General features: G+C 44.8%; 1 protein-coding gene across 1 annotated transcript in view; it reads right to left on the reverse strand.

The window, feature by feature from the left end:
• Nucleotides 1–25,560, reverse strand: part of AGBL1 (AGBL carboxypeptidase 1) — a 3,971,795-nt gene that overhangs the window by 2,778,465 nt on the left and 1,167,770 nt on the right. The window contains exon 11 of the mRNA XM_085644473.1: nt 12,568–13,148. Coding sequence (XP_085500599.1) covers nt 12,568–13,148 — 581 coding nt within the window. The remainder of the gene's footprint in view (nt 1–12,567; nt 13,149–25,560) is intronic.

Here is a 25,560-nt window from a genome sequence, read left to right on the forward strand (position 1 = left end):
TATAAAGAAATGTATCTACCAAATAATGCGTCAACTTAGGTACTCTCCAAGTGACACGGTGAAACAAGACCGCTTACGGCAACTGAAGGCTTCTCTAAAAAAAACAAAGTGGATAGCAAATAAAGAAATGGAGGATAGCTTATGGGCAAAACTACAGGCTGACATGAAACAGAACGATGGGGCGAAATTCTGGAAATCAATCAATTCTTTTTTAAATCCTGTGCATGATGGAGTATCCTCTAACATTAGTGAAGATGCATGGTTCAAGTATCTTAAAGATCATTTTACACAACAAAAGGCCTCTGCCTTTGAGATAGGAAATGAGGGCAATAAACTAACAACACTGTGTGAAACTTCTCATAAACAAGCATGTGGGAAAATAATTATGAATATTAGAGAGATAAATCTACCAAAGATAATCACGTGACAAATTAAAAAGGGAAGAAGAGAAGGGGCACCAGGCCCGAACGGTATACCTCCCATCCTTTACAAACAGAGTGACAGGGAATGGGCTGGAGCATTAGCGCCACTATTCAATGAAATAATACAGTTTAATATATTACCTGCCTCCTGGAAGGGCTCAATTATCTCTCCTATACTCAAATCAGGGGATAAATCACAACCAAGCAACTACAGATTGATTGCCTCATGGACAATGAGGCTAAGTACTTTGCCGGGATCCTCTTGGAAGAATTACAGTCCTGGGCTACAGAAAACTCCTTAATTCCTGTAAACCAAACAGGTTTTGCTAAAACTGTTGGGACAACAACAAACTTCTTGACTATAGGCCTGTTAATCGATAAAGCCAAAACTATCAAAATGCCAATCCATCTGTGCTTCATTGACTATAAGGCAGCCTTTGATCAAATCAATCGGAACCTTCTGTGGTCTAAACTGAATAAGTGGGGGATCCCGAGGCCCCTGCTAGATCTACTTATCAACCTGCATAGTGACTCCTGGATACAGGTGAAGCTGGGTGATGGATCTCGTCTGTCCAGACGCATCCCAACTAACAAGGGCTTAAAACAGGGATGTGTCTTAGCCCCAACCCTCTTTAATCTGTTCTTAGGTGATCTAATTCCGATCTTAAATAACTGTAACTCCCATGCTCCGAAATTAGGAGGTCAAATATTACCATCATTATTATATGCGGATGACATAGTGCTAATCAGTCAAACAAAAACAGGGCTACAAAATCTCATAGATGTAACTCGGTTGTACTCGGATGATAATCAACTGACGATAAATCTACAGAAGACACAAACTATGCCAATCAATAAAAAAGGGAAACCATCTATGGCTGGTTCTGGAACAACAACCGTATTGTAGACACAACAGTGTACAAGTACCTGGGAGTAAAAATTGACATTAGCGGTCAATTTACCATTCAGAAAGCAAGCATTAGAGGAAAAGGCATTGCGATATCTATTTCATTAAAGAAATTAAACGGCAAGCTCACCAGTCCCTCTCTCTTGCCCCTGGCACAAGTTATAAGAGCCAAACTACTGCCCACAATCACCTATGGGAGCGTAGTACAGAGAGGTAGGGATGCGGCGACCCTAGATAGAACTGTGGCTTCAGCATACAGAACCATATTCAGCTTGCCAAATCAAACCTCTCCGGCCCAACTCAGGCTGGAATTTGGAGGACAGAAGCAGTCTTTAGCAAGACAAGGTGCATACATAATGACTTGGGACAAGGTCCGTAAGGCAAATAAAGGAACCCTAAATAGCTACTTATGGTCAGAATTAGAACGGTATCCGGCATCGCCAGCCGCCAAATACTTGAAAAACAGCCTAGTGAATCTAGGGTTACAGGAGCTGTGGAATACCCCTACCGATCATACTACGATCAAAAGAATAGTAAAGAGAACAACAAAATATCTCTCATGGATTGAAGATAAAGCGTGTGTTGCAAAGAGGTCACATGGATGGATCATTCTAAACTCCTACTCCAAACAAGGCCACCAGAGTTATCTTGACATCGGGTATTCACGTTACATAAAATTTAAATTCCTCAAATACAGACTGGGCGCGTTACCATGCACAAACCATTTCCCGCAGTGGCTGAGGGTTAATGAGGGCTCCCTCTGCCGCCTATGTGGCAAGGCGTCTGAAGACATGGAACATCTGCTGTGCTCCTGTGAGAAGCTGTTGGCGGAAAGGAAACGATTATTGAAACACCACTTCAATCAGTGTGGAATACGCTCACGAAGACAGGCAGTTCTTGCCTGCTTTACACCTAGTGACCCGCAGCTGAATTGTAGCCTGGTGAAGTTTTTGAAGGAGGTAGAAATTAAAATGCAGAAAATTGACTTACCGGCATGTTTTTAGAGGTTCTTAAACTACGCAGAATCCTATCTATAAAGCATTAATTATGGAAGGTGGAAGAAGAATGTATACTGGAACTTGTCCCCTTGCCATAAATCATAGAGGACATTTAGAATAATATGTTTATTATTTTAATTCTATCAACACATTAAATTTTATGAATTTTTTTGAAAGCAATTATAAATATAGTTTTATGTGAATGTAGTTTTACTTAAGTGATGAATAATGTATTGTGTACACATTAGTGTTTTCTTTTTTCTAAGGATGAACTGCAATGGTTTTAATTAACAATGCTAATAAAAAATTACTTACTTACTTACACTGGTTTTCCAGTGATGTTGGCCCATTTCCCTGGTTAGCGCTGGAATTTTATCGCCCTGGAGTAACGCGTTGTTGATAACGCGCTAACTGGGCGATAAATTCCAGCGATAGATGGCGATAAATATAAAAGCGCTAAGCGCGCTTTGTGATATTTATTGCTGTCTGTTGCTGATTTGCCCCTCAGTTGAAATACTTAGCTCTGTTTATGATACCAATGTGTAGTTTTGGACGCTAGATTACTTGTCAAGTGCAAATGTTTGTTCGCAGCATGTGATTAGAACCAAAAGCCCTTTGTGTATTACTCTACAATGGTGCACAAAAGTTGCTTATTTTAAGTGTTATCACGAACAAAGCTCTGCATTTTCTATTCAAAACTGAAGCTAGAATGTTTTAGTATCATACTCAAAACAACAATACTTAAAAGGGATAGTGTCTGTTTGAGGACTGACAGGTAAAGCACCTCGAGGAATCCAAATAGGTAGGGCAACTGGCAGTTTAGAGTGGCTGTGTTGCCTTTTTCTAGCACGGTTACTGTAATGTTGCCAAGCATGCACTCTCTTAGCTGTGACTGTTTGCATGTCTGAATGCCAGTACGATTGTGTGTTTTTTTTCTCTGCATACAGTGGCTTTGAGTGGCCCACAGCGAATTAAACAGTGTTAGCCTCATACAAAACAGCAAAACAATATATTTTTTATTAGAATTGCCCAGGATGTATTTGCCCAATTGGTAATTAAATCGGGGTAACCCACATAGCAAACACTAACTTATACAGTAAGAAAGGGAATTAGATATCATAGAAATTGATTTGTAATGCACCCCTTCCTTCTTAGAGTTGTTGGTTACAGCTCATGTCTAGTGCATTAGATGCAAATACTCATGGCCTCTGGAATTATGTAATAGGGTTCACTAAATTATGTAGCAGGAAACAGCAAATTATGCAGCATAATGGACAGATGTTATGATAATATTATATGGGGACGCGCTCTGCATACCTGGTGCCACTTCTGCTAATCGACGCTGCCGTGAGGGGAACGGCGTACAGGAGGGAATCATCCCAGAACTTGTATCTTGGCTTTGAGGGGAACGGACGTAATCGAACCACATTACCCAGAATTCCCTGGTCCGGGCGCCTGCTGTAGTGTCATCAGGCAGCGCCCGGCCTCCACTTAAGGGCTGAGATCTAAACGCTGCGCGGGACGCGCTCTGCATACCTGGTGCCACTTCTGCTAATCGACGCTGCCGTGAGGGGAACGGCGTACAGGAGGGAATCATCCCAGAACTCGTATCTTGGCTGTGAGGGGAACGGACGTAAGCGAACCACATTACCCAGAATTCCCTGGTCCGGGCGCCTGCTGTAGTGTCATCAGGCAGCGCCCGGCCTCCACTTAAGGGCTGAGATCTAAACGCTGCGCGGGACGCGCTCTGCATACCTGGTGCCACTTCTGCTAATCGACGCTGCCGTGAGGGGAACGGCGTACAGGAGGGAATCATCCCAGAACTCGTATCTTGGCTGTGAGGGGAACGGACGTAAGCGAACCACATTACCCAGAATTCCCTGGTCCGGGCGCCTGCTGTAGTGTCATCAGGCAGCGTCCGGCCTCCACTTAAGGGCTGAGATCTAAACGCGGCGCATGACGCGCACGGGCCGCGCCCGGGCAAAGCCCGGGCCAAGGGCGGGCCCGTCCTAGCCCATCAGAGCCAGGAGGAGGCAGGGCAGGGCCTGCCTGCTAAGCTGTTTCCAGTGGCAGATCGCTGTGTACCAGAGAAGGTGGGCGGTGCAGCATTGTCCCTCTGATGAACTCATTACTCCCAGTCTATTGTATTGTTGCTGCGCATTGCCTTAGGTTGTTGTGTTGCTATAGGGGAAGGTGGGCCGCTGTCTGAGAAGGCTAGTGTTCTTTAGTCCTTCTCTAACATGACCAAAAGGAGGACAGTTGATAAGGTGGGGGGGACATTAGATGATTATCTAATTCGAGCTGAGTTAGCACTGAACCTTGAGATCTTAGCTGTGGAACGCAGACTCTCCCTAGATCCTGCTTCTTCCTCCCTCCCTTGTGCCCAGTTACAGAATGACTCGCCCGTTTCTGGTCACCTCAGTATAGTTGATGGAACCACCATCCCCCCATTGCCCATTCTCTCTGTTCCGGGGTCACTGGATACCACCCAGGCCTGTGTTATTATCCAGAGCCCTCCTAGGGTTACTACAAGAGGGAGGTTGGCTCCTAAAGGCAAAAAAAGAGGTTTCTAGTAAAATTAGGAGAGGTCAAGGGACCAGTAAGTCTACTGCTGTGTCGCTTCTTCCCGACCCTAGTGGGACCACCGCTAAAGGGAATTGTCCTGACCATAATACTACTCCCCTGACCCAGGACCTGATTCAGCCTCTTCTAGATTCCCTACTTGTCAGTCTTAAAGGCCATCTAGCTTGCCTCTTAGACCCCGTCCTCCATAAACTGGATCTTGTAGCCGGTAGGTTGGGTATGTTAGAAACTAGACTCGCTGGTGATAAGATCTCAGTAATAGGGCCTCCCACACTGTCAAATGGGGTGACGTCTGTTGGTGCGACCAATGAGGTTGGTAACGCTAGACCACTAAGGTCAGTGGGGGTCTTGCCAGTTATACCTTCTATAGGGGAAGAGAAGGGTTACGATCCAGGTTTTGAAGTGGTTACTGTTAGGGGTAACAACAACTTTTGTGATGAGCAAAGTCGCCCCCCCCCCTGAGTAATAGGGCTGGTAACGAGGGGGTAGGAGCAGGGGCTCCTCCAACCCCTCCTAATTTACATCTTCCTCCCCAAGCCACCCCTTATTCCATAGTTTTGGCTAATGTTCCACCACTCTTAGAAGGAACCTACGGACATTGGTCAAACCTTAAGAATAAATCCCTGCAAGGCCCTGTTTGATAACTTTAATATGGTTAGGCGCATCAACTGGATTGGTCAGTCTTATAAGTCCCTTCCTGGGGATTGTGTGGTGTTGAGTTTTAAGTCCCCGGCTTTGGTCAAATATATATTGGAAGCCGCTTTCCACCAACCTTCAGCATTTAATTCGATTAAAATTCTCCCATTGGGCTTCTTTTATAGGCCAGGTTCCACTCAGCCTATGCGGGATAATCGTGCTATCTCAAGACTTCCAGTAAGGTCTAATCTGCCCATTGTGACCTCCAATCGCTTTGATATCAACAATGGTGGATAATGATTGGCTAGTTCTGCTTGTCCCTTACTGATAGATCCTGGGACTCCGGGTTTGTCTGGTCATCAGAGCCCAGATATTATTAAGTTACCATCTCCTAGTGTTACTACTTGCATGTCTAACCCCTCTGGTTTTATACAGCCTTTTCCTGCTAAAATGACTGACCTCCTGGTTGTCCCAGGACAAGTGGTGGAAACTGGACTTGTAAATTCGTCATTGAAACTGGGTTCATGGAACATCGCTGGGTTGGGGTCTAGGCTTGATACTCCTGATTGGGCCACTTTTATCGACGATTTCGAGATATGGGCATTTCAAGAGACCTGGGCATTGGTTCCCCACTTCCGTACAGGTTTTTTGAATTTTTTCAAACCTGCTGTTAAGGGCCTTAGGGGTAGACCGATGGGTGGTTTAACCACTTGGGTTCGTCAATGTGAGGGTGTCACTGTGACAGAGGTTCCAATAGATAGTCCAGATATTTTGATCATCAGGGTCCAATCGCTTAATGGCCTTAATCTCCTTATAATAAACATCTATGTAAGGGGTCTCCCGGGAGGTAAATGTTCTCCCACTTGTCTCCTTCTGGAGAACTATTTAGGGTCCGAATTAAAATCCATCAATAAGATTGTAGCTGGAGACTTTAATGTCTGTTTTGACCCCCTGGGTGTCGATTGCGGGGATTTCACTGAGGATGAAGATTCTCTTTGGGGTGTTCCCCAGCTGGAGCTGGAACCAGTATGAAAGTGGACACAAGCTGCCCTTTTCATGAAAGGCTTATGTCTAAACCAGGGTATGAGAGCAGTTAATGGGCGAACAAAGTCGGATAGGTTGGGGAGGATGACCTTTGATAATGGTAGAACTGGGAGCCGAATTGATTATATCTTAGTCAATCTGGAGTTGTGGTCGCTCATTGACGATATGGCGGTAGTAAGTAGAGTTGAGAGTGATCATAATCCTCTGGTTCTCTGTATCAACGACAATAGTTTTATTGACCCTCATACTATTCTTGATGGCCGTACCTCTATGGATGTTATACTCACAAATGATTTAAGAAGGGTGAGATGGCCGAAAATCGCCACTTGTGAAACTTCCCGGGCGGCCATTAGAAATTTGGTCACCAACACCATGGTTACACTCAACCAGTTGAAGTCTCAAGATTTGATCACGGATAATATACGGGATCTTCATAACATGCTCTTTGCAGAACTTAAATCCTTTTTTGTTAGAACCCCTCCTTCCATCGGTAAAGGCAAAGTGTTGAGATCCTGTACGTGGTTCAACAAGGACTGTAGACTGGCCCAAAGTGCCCTGATACAGGTCATTAAATCTAGTTCACCCACCACCATTCAAAAATGTAGGTCTGCGTATAAAACTGCCCAACTTAAGGCCAAACAAAATTGGGATGAGGACCGCTGGAGGGATCTATATCAGGCTTGACATGACCGTAACATGGTCCAATTTTGGCATCTTCTTAAATGGGTCAACTGCCCCTCGGATATTCGGCCCTCTAACCACGTTGAGCCACAACAGTGGGTAGCGTATTTCGAGGAACAGTTTAAGGTTGGTGATAGGGTTGCTAATTATAACATTTGTCCATTTGTAGTCGAAAACCCTTTGGAATTCTCCCCTTGTGAATTTAAGTCTGTTTTAAAATGTATTAAGAGTGGTAAGGCCCCGGGTCCTGATTGTATCCCTGCCGACCTATTCATCCAGGAGCAAGATGTATGGATCCCGTACCTGACTGTGCTGGCAAACGCGGGTGGTGCTGCTGTCCCTGACTCGTGGCTTGGGGCAGAGATATTGCAATTCTGCAAGAAAGGCGATTGCTCTGCCCCGGCCAATTATAGACCAATTAGTCTTATTGACGCAGTACAAACAATTATAGCCCGTCTTGCACTGGGTCGTATACAATCCTGGATGACTGATTTTAATTTGCTGTCCCCTCTTCAGGCGGGGTTTCGTACACATATTGGGACCCTGGACCAAGTATTTAGGGTTGTACTCCTTTATTGGAAGGAAGTCTTTTTGGGGGGTGGTAAGCTGTATGCGGCTTTCGTGGACCTAAGGTCCGCGTTTGACCTTGTGCCGAGGGTCAAGTTATGGGAAGCACTTTTGGAGATGGGCATGCCAAAAGAATTGGTATCCTTCCTGGTTATGATTCATGATATGCCCGTGTTCGTTGGGGCAAACCAGGGGAGGTGATGGACAGATTTAACGTGTCCAAAGGAGTTCGCCAAGGGTGTGTGCTCGCTCCCACTTTGTTCTCACTATTTATTAATATTAAATTACTTCTCCAACAACCCTACCGATGCACCCTCCCTGGCTGGAGTGAAGATTCCCCTACTCATGTTCGCAGACAATACCCTTTTGATCTCGAAGACGAGACAGGGCTTGCAGTCAGCCCTGTCTCGCTTTGAGGTTTTTTGTCGCGGACATGAGTTGGAAATAAATGTTGGGAAGACCAAGTTCATGGTTTTTCGAGGCCCTAGGCGCATTAAGGCACGGGTATGTCTGGGTGGTGTCAGTTTGGATCAAACAGCTGTGTTTACCTATCTAGGGGTCACCTTTAGCGAGACATGCAGCTGGTCTTACCAGCTGGATCTTCTCGCTCTTAAACATGCCCAATTAGGTGGAGCTTTGTTGAAAGAGCATAAACATTCTTTAACAAAACCAATAGCTCCCCTAATGAAGATTTATGGCTCCAAGATTCTGCCTGCCATTTTATATGGTGCTGAAATTTGGGGCTTTAGTAACATGTCCGAATTGATGACTGCCCAGAACAAATTTCTCCGAACAGCAATAGGGCTTCCGCACTCTACTCCGCGCATTCCCTTATTATATGACCTGGGAATCCAGCCTCTAGAGGACTTGGCAGGGTATAGACCCCTGGCGTTTTGGCGTCGCTTGTGGACTACACCTGAATTATCGATTTATGCCAAAGCCCTCCTGGAGGTCAAAGGGCTGGAGGGTTCGCACAGGATACCTTGGTTGTCTGGTATTAAAACCCTGTTGATTGACCTCGGGATGGGTGACCTTTGGGCTAACCCAGATACTGTAGTTTTCCCCCCGAAAAATGTCCTAAAGGATGCCTATTGGTGCTTTATTAAGAACAGGAGATTTGCTTCCCTTATGGGTACCTCGATGACTGCCACATTCTTTGCTTTTAAGGATGAGTCTGTCTATGAGGGTTACTGGGATACCATTCTGAAACATTTTGATCGCAAACTGTATCACCAGTTTAGAGTCGGCGCCCTACCACTGCGAGGACTCACCAAAAGTTGGAGTCCTCTTGGTAGCGATAAGTGCCCCTTCTGTGTAGATACAATCGAATCTATGGACCATTTCCTTTTCTGTTGTCCAACTTATCTACTTCCTCAACGTGTTTGGCTTCGACCCGTCTGCAGATTAATGTGCACTCGTTCTGCACAGGTTGCTAGTAGAATCTTGAAAACAGACACATCAAAACCTGTAGTAATAGGTGTTGCCAAATTCATTAGTTGGGCATGGATTCTTAGGGCACGGAAACTCAAGTCGTGATATGTGTCCCATAAGGTTTCAGCCGCTTTTTAATTAGCAGCATTATTATGGACTATTAGGTTAGACTGGCGCGTCTCTCACTGTATTTTATTATGTTTGACATTATGTCTTAATGATTTGTTCACTATGAAATATTTTACATGATTTTAGGATTTTTATCTTGTGTTGTAATATGAATTGTACTGTTTATGAACCGTTTTAACTTGTATAGAATGTCCTTTATGATGTTAATCGAATAAAGACTTACTGACTGACTGACTGACTTTATTATTTTGTCATTTGTACACATGCTAACACTGGACAAGGTGTTCACCTTTTAAGGACCAGCTTAACAACCAAATACAGAAATAAGCACCAGAAAGTTGACCAGTCAATCTTTGCAAAGGGTCATACACTTATTTAGCAACAAGTATAATCACATTTTTAGTAACTTTTAATCAGTTCCAGCAAGGAACATTTTTTGGGGTAAAATCTGTAGATTTTGCAGCAGGTGATGGACTATGTTTTAAATGCAGGAGATCGATATTTATGCAGAAAATGCTGACGCCTCAAAATCGTCCTCACTATACTCTCATACAGATGATGTGGTAGCAATTCCAGATTTGTGAAAATGTAAACAGGAAGTCTGCATTCACCGAAAAATTAGAACATATGAAAACAAGCACCGTTTTTGACCTATTAATACATCGTCACAATATCCAACATAGCAACAGCAGATAATCGCTGCAAATATATCTAGACTATAGAATTGACTTTTCAGCTATTCTGCCCTTTCTTGCTTTCATAAATGTATTTATTCCCCTAACTCTTCACCAGGTCTTTGTTCATTCTGTTATAAATTTGTGACTTGTATTCTTCTAGAACAGGTGTCTCAACTAGTCCATTCTGCACTTCAAATTTCTCCCAATTAAAATTGGTTGTATGTTTGTGTAGTACATGTAACAGTGCTACAAATGGTGAAAAGTATTTTCTGTGCCACAAGTACATACGACACAGGCTCTCGGTCACCCATACACATATATCCCATTCATTCACACACATTTTCATACATCCCCACAGACCAATCACTCAATGACACACATATGGAAGCCCTGTCATAGATCCCCTAGTCACAGTATTTTGTTCAGACCATAGTATCGGGCTCTATGGACATTAGGTTCAAATTAAATTAAGCTGTGTGAGTGGGTGTCTGGTAACATTGTGTAGGTTACTTGGCCTTTAGTAGCTCAGAACCATTTTCACTGATCAGACGTAGCTCTCATTACAGAAAAGGTTGGAGACCCCAGGCTATGCCAAACATCCCCCCCCCCATTATTTCTCCTTCCTTTTTCTCCCCCTCCTTCATCACTCTCCCTTGTGTTTTTAGGTAGGGCCATCTCCAAAACCCCTCTTCACTCAGGTTAATTTCACTACATTCTTGCTCCTTTTTTGCCAAATATGATTTACAGAAATGACAATTTCAACAATCAAGATATTGCTTTTCTTTACAGTGTTTGACATTAGGGGCCTCATTAGGATGTCGTGCCGACCGCCACCGACATGCCGTCAGTGGCAGTCTGCCCAACAGCCAGCGAAACGGTCTGACAACCAGATTAACATACTGGTGGTCAAGGGGCAACCAGTGTGGGGAAAGACCACTGCCTCCAACAGGCTCAAGGAGCCTGTCGGGGCAGCGGTCAGACTGTAATCCCTACAATGGGGGCTGTGCCTGCACAGGCACTACCATAGGGATTACGAGGTCCATTACACCCAGCCTTTTCATGGCGGACCCACCACCATAGAAAGGCTGTCGGAAAGGGACTTTGGGGGCCCCTGTACCCCGTGGGCCTCTGCTATGTGGTCAGGGGGGCACATGTGATGCCCCCAAACATCCATGTTCCAGCCACACAGTTCATGGATGTTTTAAAACATCCCTTCTTCTTTTGCATCTTGTGCTGCAGCCCTTTTCCGGGCCGCAACACAAGCTGCAATAGGAAAAGGGATGTTTCTAACTGCCTACATGGCAGTCGCATCTTAATATGGCAGGAGGAGCTGCCGACTTCTTTTTGGTTGGTCTTCATCCCGCTAGGATGTCAGTCGGACGCTTGTCTAACCGCCATCATAATGAGGCCCTTAGTTCATTTGATTTTAATTTTTTATTGTTTTACAAAAACTACTGGATAGATTATCACCAAGCCACAAAGTATCACTAGTTGGATAACGTCATCAAAGTTTCTTCACAATCTACCCTGCAATTCTAGCTTTGGTTATGATGGTTTTTCTGATGTACCTTAACAAGACGTTTTGCACTTTTGGGACCACCTCTATAACTTTTTGCTCTTTGAAGGATCATGCAGTTTCGGCAAATCAATGTCACGCAAATCTTATTACTGATGCATAAATGCATTTCCTAAGGACTAGACGAAGGAACCGCCATCACTGAAGGTGTGTATTGATGAATAATTGGAATTCAACAAGCATTGCTAATAGCCTATGTAATGTGAAACCGTAAATACTAAATTCAAGATATTAAACAATCACGTGAAGACTTTACAAGGGTAAGTTGTCTTGCTTAGTCAAAAACAGCAAACAAGGTAACTTGCTTTGAGGGCTACAGTTAAAATATTATAATGCCATTGATCTACAGACACATCTTTACTTTCACACTGAAACATATTTCACTTAGCCAGTGACGTAAGCATGTTCTCTAATCCCAAATGTATTTTTGTTTTTTAGCAGACATACAATTATGCACATGTGTAGTTTTGTAAATAGCAGTCTTTTTTATTTTACAATATCTTTGTTAATAAAATAATAATGCATAACCTACTTATCGAACTATTAAAAATAAGATTCTATTTAGTTCTTAAACTACCTACTGTCGTTTAGAAAACAAACATTTAACGTTCCATTTAACCAAACTGATGGTCAGCTATAATGCACTTCTTTTGAATAATGTTAGATCATCATTTTTCATCGGACTGCAATTCCTTTTTTGCAGAATGTGACCCATACATTAATTAAAATATGTGATACCTATTTAATTAAAACAATATCCTGTTCAAAATGGCTCCTCGGAGTCTAGTTAGCCTAGTGACTATGATTGAAGCTAACCATGTTATAATTTTTTCCTAATGGATGAGGTGAGGTACCATCATGCTGTTAGTAAAGGATTAAAACAAAAACAACAACAAAAACAGGTAAACCGCATCACCTCTGAACTCCACACTTTCGATCTAGCATGAAGTGCCGATGAGGAAGTAAGGAGTGACCCCATAAATCAGGAAAAGCCAGTACTTTGTATTCCGGGACTGATTTTGTCTGGCCAGCCGTGGACATGTAGGTGAGAGGGTCGTGGAAGGGTATGTTGCCAGGGTGCTTTTCCAAGAGTTGTTTGACTACGTCATAGTTTTCATCTTCCTGATCCGTGGCCTGTTTTGAATTAAGCAAGTTGGCATATTTCCGGTGCATGGCTTTGGCGTCACAGGGTTTCAACAGTAAGTGGTTTGAAGTGGGTGGTTTTTGGTTTTCTTGTCCCTCACTCCTGACAAAATTCTTAGCCTGCATTGGTTTTCCAGTAGGTCGGTGCTCAGAAGTATAAGTTTCAGAATGTTTTGCTTTAGGTCCCTCAAAGTTGTCCTCGACAACTTGTTGCCCTGGAAGGCTGTGGCCCATGTTAATGCAGTGTTGCTCTTTGCTTGATTCATTGTCTTGAGTATCTTGCAAACGACCAATCGTTGTAGTTGAAAACTCGTTTTCCAGATTTCTTTCACCTTCATCTTCAGATCCGAGTTCCTTTAATATGTAAAAGACAAGTTGAATGTTAAGTTGAATGTTAAGCAGCCCGCTTAACAAAGAGTTAAAGAGACATTTCATGTTTTGAAAACGTAAAATATTTTGTTTCTTAAACCTAGCATCATGCTTTATAAAAACGTGAACAATGCCATGCACATCACAATCACATTGCAGAGTGTCAATGTGTTTCTTTATGAAACTCAGAATGTGGCATTTACAAAATAAAATAAGATGTCTGACAGTCGTGATTCACATATAATTGTGCCTGTTATCTACCAAGTAGTGAATTTAAAATAGTGACTACTGAAGCATTTTTCAAATGTGACACATATCTGTAAAGCATAAAGAATGTATACAAACTTTATAGAACGAAAAATCAGGCGAGTGAGTGAACATGGACATCGACTTATCAACAAAATATTTCATCTAAATATATATAAAAAAAGAAACTATCAACGTATTAAGATGGATTTAGTGAAGACGTCGATTTGTAGGATTTCTTTCTGGAAACTAAAATACTAAGGGTCAGATTTACGAGCCCTATGCATCACATGAGCGCTGCCGTTGCGTCACTTCTGTGATGCAGCGGCAGTGTAAACCATGCGCCGCGTTGCACCCTATTTACAACTTGACGCATCTAGGGGGATGTGTCACGTTGTAAAGCCCTGCGCCACATGAAACCTGTGTCAGGTTTCATGTGGGCGTTCCGGTGCAGGAAGGGGGGCATTCCATCGCAGGAACGGCTCAGAAAAGTGCCTGAGTGAAATCTATAAGATTTCCCTCAGTCACTTTTCCGACGCCGCTGCGTCAAAACCTTGCGCCTGCTTGAAGCATGCGTAAGGCGTGACGCACCATGTTGAGGATAGGCCAGGTTGGAACAGTGCTGGAGTTGCGTCGCGCCCGCGACACAACTCCAGCACTGCGCCGACCTTACGCCGGCAGATGTGACACGCATCTGTTTAGCCTTGCGCCATGATGGGCCGCATTGTAAATGCGGCGCATCTGTGGTGGCGTCTGTGGTGGCACAAGGGTAAACTTGCGTCACGCATCTTTCCTGGCGCATCGCTGCTGATTTGCAGAGATGCGCCAGGAAACATACATCTACCCCGAATTATTTAAAATCTAATCACATAGGTGTAGAACTCAGCAGAGATAGTGGTGTCTTTGACTATTTCTGTAAGGAAAAATTACTGTGAACACGTTTGATGTAAAAATGTAAGGATTTTTAAATTGTTCAGAGAGAAAATCATATTTACTCATGTTTAAAACTTTGTTTAGCCATTTTATTTTGTTGTTAGTAAGAAAACTGTTCTTGAATTATTTATTTTAATATACTCTCAGATTTAGAGCTGACCCAGCTAGTATTTCACCATGCAGTATGAGAAGTCAATGCAATATTAAAATTAGGGGACTGTGAAAACAGCAGAACATTCAAATGTCATAAATCTATGTCTTGCAGGGATCCACTTGTGATTTTAGCATATTTAGAATTTTTAAGGGATTGACAACAATCCCAAATCATTCTCAGCTAACTCTATGAAAAGCATATATTTATATGAATATTCTGACTGTTAGAACTGGGGGTCTCTAGTTGGAAGAGGTAGGTACCTTTGACCACATAGGGACCCTTGCTTCTAGTCAGGGTAAGGGGGTACACTTCTTAATTAACCCCTGCTCACCCCCTTGGTAGCTTGGCACAAGCAGACAGGCTTATCTCAGAGGCAGTGTGTTGTGTCGAAGCGAGAACACCAGGTAGGTTTAACAAGGGGGGGAACCCATCAATTACCAAATAGTACAGATCCCTTCTACAGCATCACCACTGATTCCAGCTTAATTAATCGGACGCTATTATTAGCAACCTGGAATATAGTTGGATTAAATTCTAAGACAGTGTCAGCTGATTGGCCATCATTTATTGGGGACCAGGATATATGGGCCTTCCAGGAAACCTGGTCAATAAACCCGATTTTTTGTCCTGGGTATTTAAACGTTTTTAACCCTGCCATTGCTAGCAAAAGGAGTAGATCCTCAGGTGGACTTACCACATGGGTTAGGCAACATCCAGGCTACAGGGCTACGGAGATTCATATTGACAGTCCCGATATCCTGGCTATTGTCATTCAGACAAGCCAAGGATCTGGTATTCTAGTCATTAATATCTATGCCAGAGGAATGGCTGGAGGAAAACTTTCTAGCACAGTTTCCCTGTTAGATACTGTTGGACTTGGCCCTTCTGGCAAGTTCACCCCTAGAACTTTTTGCAGTATCCTAGCCTTTTTCCTGTGTTGTACTAGTGGTTTTAGGCGTCTAGGCGCTTTCACACTGTGTCCCAGTGGAAAGCGCGTGCACTCTGTGTGGTTGAATGAGACTGACCTGCCCTCCCATAGGAATGCATGGGGGATCTGAGTGACCGTGCTAGTTCCTGATGCGTGGGGAGTGCAGGGTCGAGTTTGATATGTGCAAACTCGTGAGAGTGAATGCTGCGCAATGATGTGTGCGGCGTTACTGTAGCTAGTATAGAAGCGCCACTTCTAGACACTGGCATAAATGTGCAGTGACTGTCTGGCATGTGATTGGCTGGTGAGCCTGGCTCCAGGAGTCAGGATGGGTCTGCCCCAGTGGTGGGTGGAGAGAGCTGCAGGTTGATGAGTGGGAGGAGTACACCTAGGACCTGAATAGGGCTGGGTTTTCCCCATACAATGCTGGCTCCGCCCCCTGTGGTGCGACTGATGACCCTGGCCTGTTTTGTGAATAGGGAGAGGGGCTGAGCAAAACAAAGTGCTCAGGAACCAGTTGTATCTGGTTCGCCCCTTCCCTGCACCTTTGAGAACAAAGGATTTGGTGTATAAAAGAGGGGCTGTGACCCCATGAAAATGTTCTCGTTCTAACTTGAATCTACCAGGGGCGTGCTGCTGCTGGGGCCCAGGGGAAGGCTTGCCTCCCTGGGCCCTGCCCAGCCCCTGGATGCCAGATGGACTTCCTGGACCTTTTCCTTTGCTGGGAGCTTGGTGCTCCATTTCTTTTCTCCAGGACTTCCTATTGCCCCTAGCACCTGGGAAGCGCTATCTTTCCTCCCCAGAAGGAGGAACATGTGGGCCTTGGCAGCGCTGGGCTGTATCTCCTTGGAGGGAATCCCCAGCATAGGGATTCCCCTGCATCGTGTCCTTTGGCGAGTGCCCACCCCGCATGGCCGCCTATTATGTCTTGATCGCGGGAGCCCACCCCGCTTATTTTGTCGCGGGTGCCTACCCCGCATTATATTTCAATTTGCGGGTGCCCACCCCGCTTTATCTTCCTTTGCGGGTACCCACCCCGCTGTGTATGCCGCCTATTAATCTTTAATTCAGCGGGAGCTCACCCCGCGTTTCACCGCCGCGGCCCGAGCTGCCTTTGAAAATTGCCGCTGAGTCCGCGGCCCGCCTGGTTGTGGGCGGGGCCGCGGGACGGAAGCGGAAGTGCAGCCATCTTCCCCGCAGGCAGAGGTCCCGGAGCCTCGCAGGCTCCCCCTGCAAAGTCCCGGTCCCGAGATGGGGGACCGGGTGAAGCGTGGTGCAATGTGCCTGCCTCCTTCACGGAGGGCGGGAGCCTACCCCGCCTCTGTGAGCCGATGGGGTAAAGTCCCGGGTCCCAGGAGGGGGCCCGGGTGAAGACGTCCTGCCTCCACCCCCCCAGCCGGTGAGTGGGCCTAGTAAATCCGGGTGGGGAGAGGCAGGGTAAGAGTGGCCCCGCATGGCAGCGGGCCGCTCCAATGGGACCGCATGGGTATTTAAAGAGCCCCGTGGCTCCCACATGGGGCGCAGTTGTCTCGAGCCACAGATGGCTCCAACGGTTGGGGCAATGTTTACTTTAGAGCGCTGGTGCGCTCCAACGAAGGGGGCATCCTTTGTTTAGAGCCCCGAGTGAGGCTCCAACATACGGGGGCATTTTATCTTGCTGAGTCCTAGCAAGGGACTCCAACGTTGGCCCCCCTCATTTGTTCAGAGCCCGGGGAGGCTCCAACGAGGGGGCCAGTTTTGCTAGTGGCGCCGCCGTAGTGGGCCACTGTAGTTCTTGGGGACATGATGTGTGCAGAGCCTAGGTGGCTCCAACGTTTTGGACACTGTATCAGGGGCCATTGAGAGCCCATGCCTATTTGCCTTCCGAGCTGCGCAGCACTTCGTGCCAGCTGCAGCGTTTAGGCCCTGTCCTTGTCCCCAACTGCCCAGCAAGTAGTGGGCAGCTGCTACGTTTAGGTTCTGGTGCGACCTGGACCCTAATGTGATTGAGGTGTTATTGCGATTCATGCTAATGTGATTGGGTGATAGGAAATGTACTGTGTATAGCATGTTTTGCGCACCCTGTGTTTTATACCTCTAAATGTGGTCATTTCTGCCTAGGAGGTTGTTTTACCTGTTTAGGTTGGTGTTAGGGAGATGGTACTTCCCTGTGCGATATACGCCCCTAGTGTAGGTATACGTAGGTGGTTAGGTCTAATGCGTTAGACCAATGAGAAATTGCATAATGTGTTTATGCCCCTGTGATGGATGCAGGATAGGTTTTATACCTGTTGCTAGTGTGATGACGCTGAGGTCATTACTGCGCCTGTAGTTACTGGTTGTGCTCTACAGTTACTTTGTGTTTCCATTGGTATATGTTCTACATTTACTATTGGTGATTTGTGCTGATTCTGACAGTGGTCCATGTGGCCCTGTCCCGTGTAAATAGTCCCTTGTAAAATTCTGCCCAGTGCCAGTTGGCACAGTGTAAATTGTGTGAATATTATCTAATGTGTTTTGGTATAATACAAAGGCTATTTTGATATATAACCTTGTGTGGAGTTTCTTTTGTGGTGGGCCTTGGGTGTTGTCGCTGGGTGCGCGCGCAAACGCTTTACACATTGCCTCCGGGATAAGCCTGACTGCTCGTGCCAAGCTACCAAGGGGGTGAGCTGGGGTTATCTTTGGCGTGTAACTCCCCAGCCCTGACTAGAGTGGTGGTTTCTGCCTGGCTTTGGCGTGAGCCCTAGCCAACCAGAAATCCCATTTCTAACAGATACCTTCATAGAAAATCAGAGAGGGAATTATAACTTGGTGATAGCGGGAGACCTCAACTGTACATTTGAGCCCCTTCTCGATAATGAGAATGAATGTAGCAACGAAGAGGATGAACATGGGGTATTCCATCCTTAAATTTGCCGCCAATAATAAAGTGGACCAAGGCAGTCCTCCAACAGTCTGTGTCTGGAGAGAGGTATCAGGGCAGCGAATGGGAGGACACTATCTGACTGCAAGGGATCTCAGACGTACTCCAATGGGATAAGTAGTAGTCGGCTTGACTACTTTCTTAGCAGCATGGAGATGTGGTCATGTGTCTCCGACATGAAGGACCATGAAAGATGTGGGAGTGATCACAATCCACTCCTACTAAATTTACAGGTCTCTGGGATAGCCCCAGATAATAGAAAATGCAACAGCAGATGTTTACCTTGTGAATGATTTGAGAAGGGTGAAGTGGGCAACAATTTTAGAGGATGACAAACCCCTAAAGACTATGAAGACCTCAGTAGAACGCACCCTCAAGATCATCACTGATCTTGAAACACAGGACGACATTAATGCAGTGATCACGCAGGTACATGAAGATCTGTTCACAGTGCTTAAGAGCTTTTTTATTAAGGCATATAAACCAAGGAAAACTGCTACTACAAAATCCACCAACTGGTATAACAAGGACTGTAGAGTGGCGTATCAAAGACTAACCCAAGCTATAAAATTAAAATCTATGGAAAACATAAAGGTTGCTAGAGTTAATTAAAAGAAAGCCCAACTTAAAGCCAAACAAGAGTCAGATGAAAAACGATGGGAGGAACTCCTGTCGGCAAGCAGAGAAAAAAGCATGCAGAACTTTTGGGAGTTAGTGAAGTAGGGTAGTGGGGAGTGTAGACAAGTCCCTGTTAATGATGTAGCGCCAGATCAGTGGATTTCCCATTATCAAGCCCAATTCGCTGCGACTACTGTTAGTACTACTCAAAGTCTATTTTTAAGGTCGGACAAAACTGTAATTTTTGGCCTAGAAGAGGATGGTAGGGCTCTGGATGTGATACCCAAAGGACAAGCGCCAGGCCTGGATTGTATTCCGGCCGACTTGTTCAGGTACAATAGAGAAAATTGGCTAAAATATATTCATATATTTGCGAGTGCAATTGCGTGTGGGGCTCCAATGCCAGAATCCTGGCTCGGTGCGGAAATCATACCAATTTACAAAAAGGGAGACCGCACGAGCCCGAGCAACTATAGGCCAAATAGTCTAATTGATTCACTGCAGAAAATTATGGCTAGGCTTGTGCTGAGTAGGACCCAATCCTGGATTAGCGAAAAAGATGTTTTATCACCACTCCAGACTGGTTTCCGCCAAAAAGTGAGCACCATAGACCAAGTTTTCAGGTTCATGATGATTTACTCGTGCTGGGTAATGATTGCGGAAGGTACCCTCTATGCGGCTTTTATAGAGCTCAAATCCGCGTTTGATATGGTGCCGCGCAACAAACTCTGTGGGGTACTAAACGATCTTGGGTTGCCAGCCAAACTTCTTGCATTAATTGTCAGGCTTCATGACCCCAATTTTGCGCAGGTATGATGGGGGTCGCAGGGCAAGGTCACTAATAGGTTTGAAGTATCAAAAGGGGTCCAGCAAGGGTGTGCTTTGGCCCCTACACTTTTCTCTTTGTTCATTGATAGGGTTGTACATTACTTTTTGGCACACCCAACTGATGCCCCCTCCCTTGCAGGTGAAAAGATTCCGCTACTTATGTTTGCATATGACACCCTCATCCTATCCAAGACGCAGACAGGGTTTCAGCGTGCACTGGATAGATTTGAGACCTTTCGCAGTTATTATGAGTTGGTAGTCAATGTGGACAAAACAAAATACATGATTTTTCATAAATATAAAACGGTTCAAGGAAAAGTATTCATGAATAAGGTTCAGTTGGAACAATCTGATGTGTTGACATACTTGGGAGTGACTTTGGGCAAAAAGCTAAATTGGAAACCACCTGATGACCTTAAAGCATGTCCAATTAGCATGTGCCCTATTAAAAGAACACAGATTGTCCAAAACAAAACCAGTAAGTCCAGCTTTAACAATCTATAATGCCAAGGTCAGGGCTTCTATCCTTTATGGAGCGGAGCTCTGGTGTTTCGAAAATTTCTCCTCATTAACTGTGGCCCAGTATAAGTTCATGGGAACCCTAACAGGCCTCCCCCAATCTACTCCCCTTATACCCCTCTATTTTGATTTAGACTGCAGAACTCTTGAGGATCTGGCATGATTTAGGCCCGTAGCTTACTGGAGAAGGATTTGGACTACCCCTGAGTTGGTTCATTATGCTGATGTATTGAAAGATGTAAAACGGGCCGATACATTGAGTAGCATTTTATGGTTACAAAAAATAAAGTTTATTTTGGTGGAGATGGGGTATAGACATTTGTGGGAGAACCCAGAAAGTAATTTATTTCCATCTAAAAAATTATTCAAGGAAGCATATTGGGCCATGGTGATATTGAAGTCCATATCATGTACTATCAATACTTTCCTTTCTGGTGTTTTTATGGAACACAAACAAGATACCAGGTTTGAATCTTATTGGGACCTAATACTAAAGCCCCTAGATAGAAAATTGTACCATCAACTAAGGGTTGGCACACTCCCGACAAAATCTTTTATGCAAAACTGGCACAGTCCACCTACTATTAGATGTGAATCCTGCAATATTCAGGATGAAACACTTCTTCACATCCTGTTTGTGTGTCCTGCTTTCAAGCGACCCAGGAATAAATGGCTCAGGCCAATTTGTGCCAACATGGGCACAAGATCATGCACTGATGCATATCGCATACTGAAAACGAACTCACACAAATCCATCGTAGTGGGTACAGCGAAATTCTTGAGTTGGATGTGGGGGATTCGAGCAAAGTGCTTGAAGTAGCAAGGAACACTGAGGGGCCTTGTATGTGTTGGATGAACGGTTAAGCATATTTTATTGTTAGCCCACCGGATTTACTACTCTGTATCATACGTAGTTAGCCATCATAGTGAACAGCATATGGACAATGTAGTGCTTTAACCTTGTAATTTATGAAATTGCTTGATTTTGAAATGTGGAACTGATTGCTGCTATAGAATAGTTTTATTGTTCTTAGCAAAATAACATATTTTTATGACTTGTATGATTTTTAGTCTTTATGTAAATGATGCACATTTGCATGAATTCTCTTTGAAGTGTTGTATTGTAATTATATGTGTCTTTTATGATTTTAAGAATCGAAATAAAGACAAAACTTGAATTGAAAAAAATTGAATTGAATTTAACAAGTATTTATTCACTTGAATGCTGAGCCACAAGCAGTGCAGCCGTCAGGAACATCAGGAAGATGCCAACAGACAATGTTGGAATTCTTGGCACAGAACTCCCACACAGTGAGATTCTTTGCCAGGTGCATTCCGTAAACAAGCACAAGATACTACATTGGTCTTCCCGGAAAATAAAGGAAATAAAAAGTAGAAACAGGCAAAGCAAAGAACCAAAACGTAAGAAGGAAAAATAGGCGAAGGAGGTAGGAGAGAAGGAAAGAAGAATGAGAGTGGAATCAAGAGAAAAGATAAAAGAAATACAGACATTACTTCTACTGTTGTCACCACCACCAACATCCAACCCAATAAAATGGTCTTCCGCAAGCAAGCATTTGTTCCATCACTGTCCATTAACAAACTTTACAGATTCTCCTCTCGCATCCACAACCTATACTGGTGAACTGAACTAGGAAGAACCCTTCCCCACATGGACAGGCTTCTTCACACGGACCCAATCGCCCAAGCGTATCTCAATACCTTTGACCTTCTTTGTGGAGTCAAAGGAAGTTTTCTGCTTACTTTGAGTCAGATCTACATGACTCCTACCACTAGCATCCGACCATTGTTTACCTTTGATCCACTTGCTCATCTAGGGCAGAAAGCAGTGGTCGATCTCCGGCCACGCGATAAATCAAAAGGTGAAACGCCAGCTGTTGAATGTGGGGTGGTGCGATAAAACCAAAGCATACTTCTCACAGAATTGGAAACAATACACTTGTTTGCAAAAGCCCACTATATGCACTCCCCAAGCACCCTGTTCATACGTTCGACTAGACCATTGGGCTGGGGGTGGTACAATGAACTCTTGAGGTGCTTTACACCACAGGTGTGCAGAAAATTCTCCACCTCAGCTGCAATGAACTGTGTGCCATTGTCCACTACTAAGAATTCAGGGAAACCTTTCTTCAGAAAAATCTCATTGAGAAACTCAACCACAGATCTTGAAGACACTTCTCTCACAAACTTAACCTCGGTCCACTTAGAATAGTAGTCCATGAGGACCAAGGCAAACTTAGACGAGGTATCAAGGGCATGAAAAGGACCTACAATGTCAAGACCTTGTTTCACCCATGGTGCGGATGACAACTCAATGGGAGAAAGAGGGGGAGTGCGCAACTTGGCAGCTTTGTCACAGCTGGCACAGATTACACAAGACCTTACAATTTCATCTACATCTCTGTCCATGGAAGGCCACCAGAAAGAGAGGCACCCTCTTTTTTTTGTCATACTGGCACCTAAATGTCCTTCATGGGCATGTTTAACAAGTGCAGTTCTCAAAGAAAGAGGAGGCACAAGTTTGTCCCCTCTGAGCAACAACCCATCTTCAATGTTGAGCTCATTAGCAACTTGGAGGAAAGTTTTGAACTCAAAATGTAGATTCCTCTCTTTAGGCCATCCATTCTCTTCGTACGTCATAACCTGAGTTGTGGAAGTATCAATACGGAGTGCTTGACGCCAATCATTCTCTGAAACAGCACATAATTGAGGGAGATCCACAGCTGCTACAATAAACTCTTCTTTGTCCTCCTCCCCTGTGTCTAATTCTCTTTCAACAGTGTCAGAGGAGGGGGAAAGGAAATCTGTGCACCCATTTTTGTTGTTAATCCTCGGTGTAAAACTCCTAACATTCTTCCCACTAAGGTGCAGATTCCGATCCGGGTCGGAAAGCACTCCGACCGAGCTAGATCCGGAGTGTTTTCCGACCGAGCCGGAGTCCTGCAGTCCGACTGAGCGAGTACGATGCGGCCATATGCTGCCGGACTCTGTTCGGTCAGACTCCCATGGAAGTCAATGGGAGCCGGTCGTACGACGCATACATGGGCTCACATTGACTGAATTGGTAAGTCTCGTGCAAGGGTGCCCCCTACAGTGGGTACGCGTCGGTGCCATCCGCACAGTACATGCCTGTGTTGGGGGGACCCTTGGGTATCCCCATGTATCTGAGTCATAGGGCTGTGGGTCACAGGGGGTCCAACGCGGACCTCCAAAGGCAACCACCCAGACGTTTTGCGAGTCGGACACTCTGGCTCGCACAGGCTGTCCGATGCATGCATTGTACTGGCTCGGTCGTAAATCGCATCCATTGCACGCCACGGTTGGCTTACGACAGAGGCGTATGGAGCGGTTCGGACCCGGAAACGACTCGGTCGGTGAATTTCATGTAGCTCGCATCGTACTTCCTCGCTCGTACAGCGGAAAACATGGGTACGGCTGTTAGTTTTTCCAGCCAGATCGCGTTCGGTGCCCTTACGACCCGGATCGGACTCGGCCCCTAAGAATAAAGACCAGGGGCTTGTGATCAGTCTGGAGACAAAATTCTTTCCCCCAAATGAAGTTTCTAAACTTCATTACAGCCCACCAGCACGCCAACAGCTCCTTTCTTTCAGATGGAGATAATACCCTTTAGGCAAACCCAATGGTTCTAATGTCCCCCTCCTTCTTCTGAAATAGAACAGCACCCAAACCAACATTTTGGCGTCAACTGTAAGGGTGCATGTGACGGATGGATCATAATGTTTAAGTACCTTTGGTGATGTAAGTTGTTCTTTGACCCACCCGAAAACACTCCGGCATTCATCACTTCACTCGAAAGCAACACCTTTCATCAGCCTTCTTGACAACGGTCTTAGCCTGCTTGCAAAGTCTGGTACGAAACACGGATAAAATTCGCAAAGTACAAGAAAAGGCTTGAGACCCACTTTGTCGGAAGGAGCCTTGGACTTGACAATGGAGTCAACTAAACTGGTCTTGGGAAGGATATCATTTTCATTGACAATATGTTCTAAGTATTCAATCTCTTTGATCCTAAACACACATTTGTCCCTACGCAACACAACACCATTTGACTGGAACCTAGACAGAACTTCCTTAAGAATGGTGGCATGAGTAACACTATCAGGTGCAAAAACAAGGACATCATCCTGGAAAACGGATATTCCATCAATCCCCTTCAGCATATCAGACATGAGTCGCTGAAATACAGAAGCTGCTGAAACGAGTCCAAATGACATTCGGACATATTGGAATGTTTCAAAAGGGGAAACAAATGCAGTTTGGTGTCTTGATTCAGGGGCTAACTCTACTTGATGGTAGGCAGAATCAAGGTCCAGCTTCGTGAAAATCTTTGCATCCTTCAACCCTGCCAACAGTTCATTTATATTTGGAAGGGGGTGCGAATATACCCAGATTTCCTTGTTGAGACAACGAAGGTCAACACAGACCCTAAGTTCACCATCCTGCTTACGAGCAACTACCAGTGGAGACAACCATAGGGAGGACTCCACTGGTTCGATGATCCCCTCGGCACATAATGAGTCCAGCTCTTTTTCAAGATCTTGCCTGAAACTGAAAGGGACATTTCTAAGTTTGTGTTTGACAGGCTTGGCACTGTCCTTCACAACAATCCTGTGTTGGAAAGCCTTGATCTTACCTAGTTCCCCAGAGAAGACATGTGGAAACTGGTTGAAAAGACTTTCAAGAGCAGGATTATCTCTCACAGCAAGGACCTGTTCTGTGGTGCCAGGTCTGAGTACAATCCCGAACAGGCCTTGGTGAAACCACCCCAAGATATTCAACCCTTTGTGAGCTACATACAATTTTCCCGCAACCCTTCTCCCTTTGAATTCCAAAATATCCTCAATGTACCCTGACAAGTTTAGTTCTAGACCTTCATATGAGACAGCTTTGCGATCAGGGGGAAGTAAGGGTCTACCTAGCCATGTCGCATTGTATAATTCTAATGTAAAAATAGAGATGCAAGCCCCAGAGTCCACTAGTAATTTCAGAATACGATCTCCTAAAATTTCAACAGAAGGGTCCTTACACATCTCGGGACCCCATCATCATGTACAACGAGGACCATCTCACTGAGATCTCTTGCGACAGATTCATCATCATCACCAGGCATTCCCCCATCGATGGCACATTTGACAGAGGAAGGACAGAAGTTTGTTCTTCCCTTGCTGCATTGGCAGACTTTAGCAAAATGACCAATCTTGTTACAAATATTGCAAGTCACAAA

The sequence above is a fragment of the Triturus cristatus genome, chromosome 3_1 (assembly GCF_964204655.1).
Source record: "Triturus cristatus chromosome 3_1, aTriCri1.1, whole genome shotgun sequence".
NCBI lineage: Eukaryota > Metazoa > Chordata > Amphibia > Caudata > Salamandridae > Triturus > Triturus cristatus.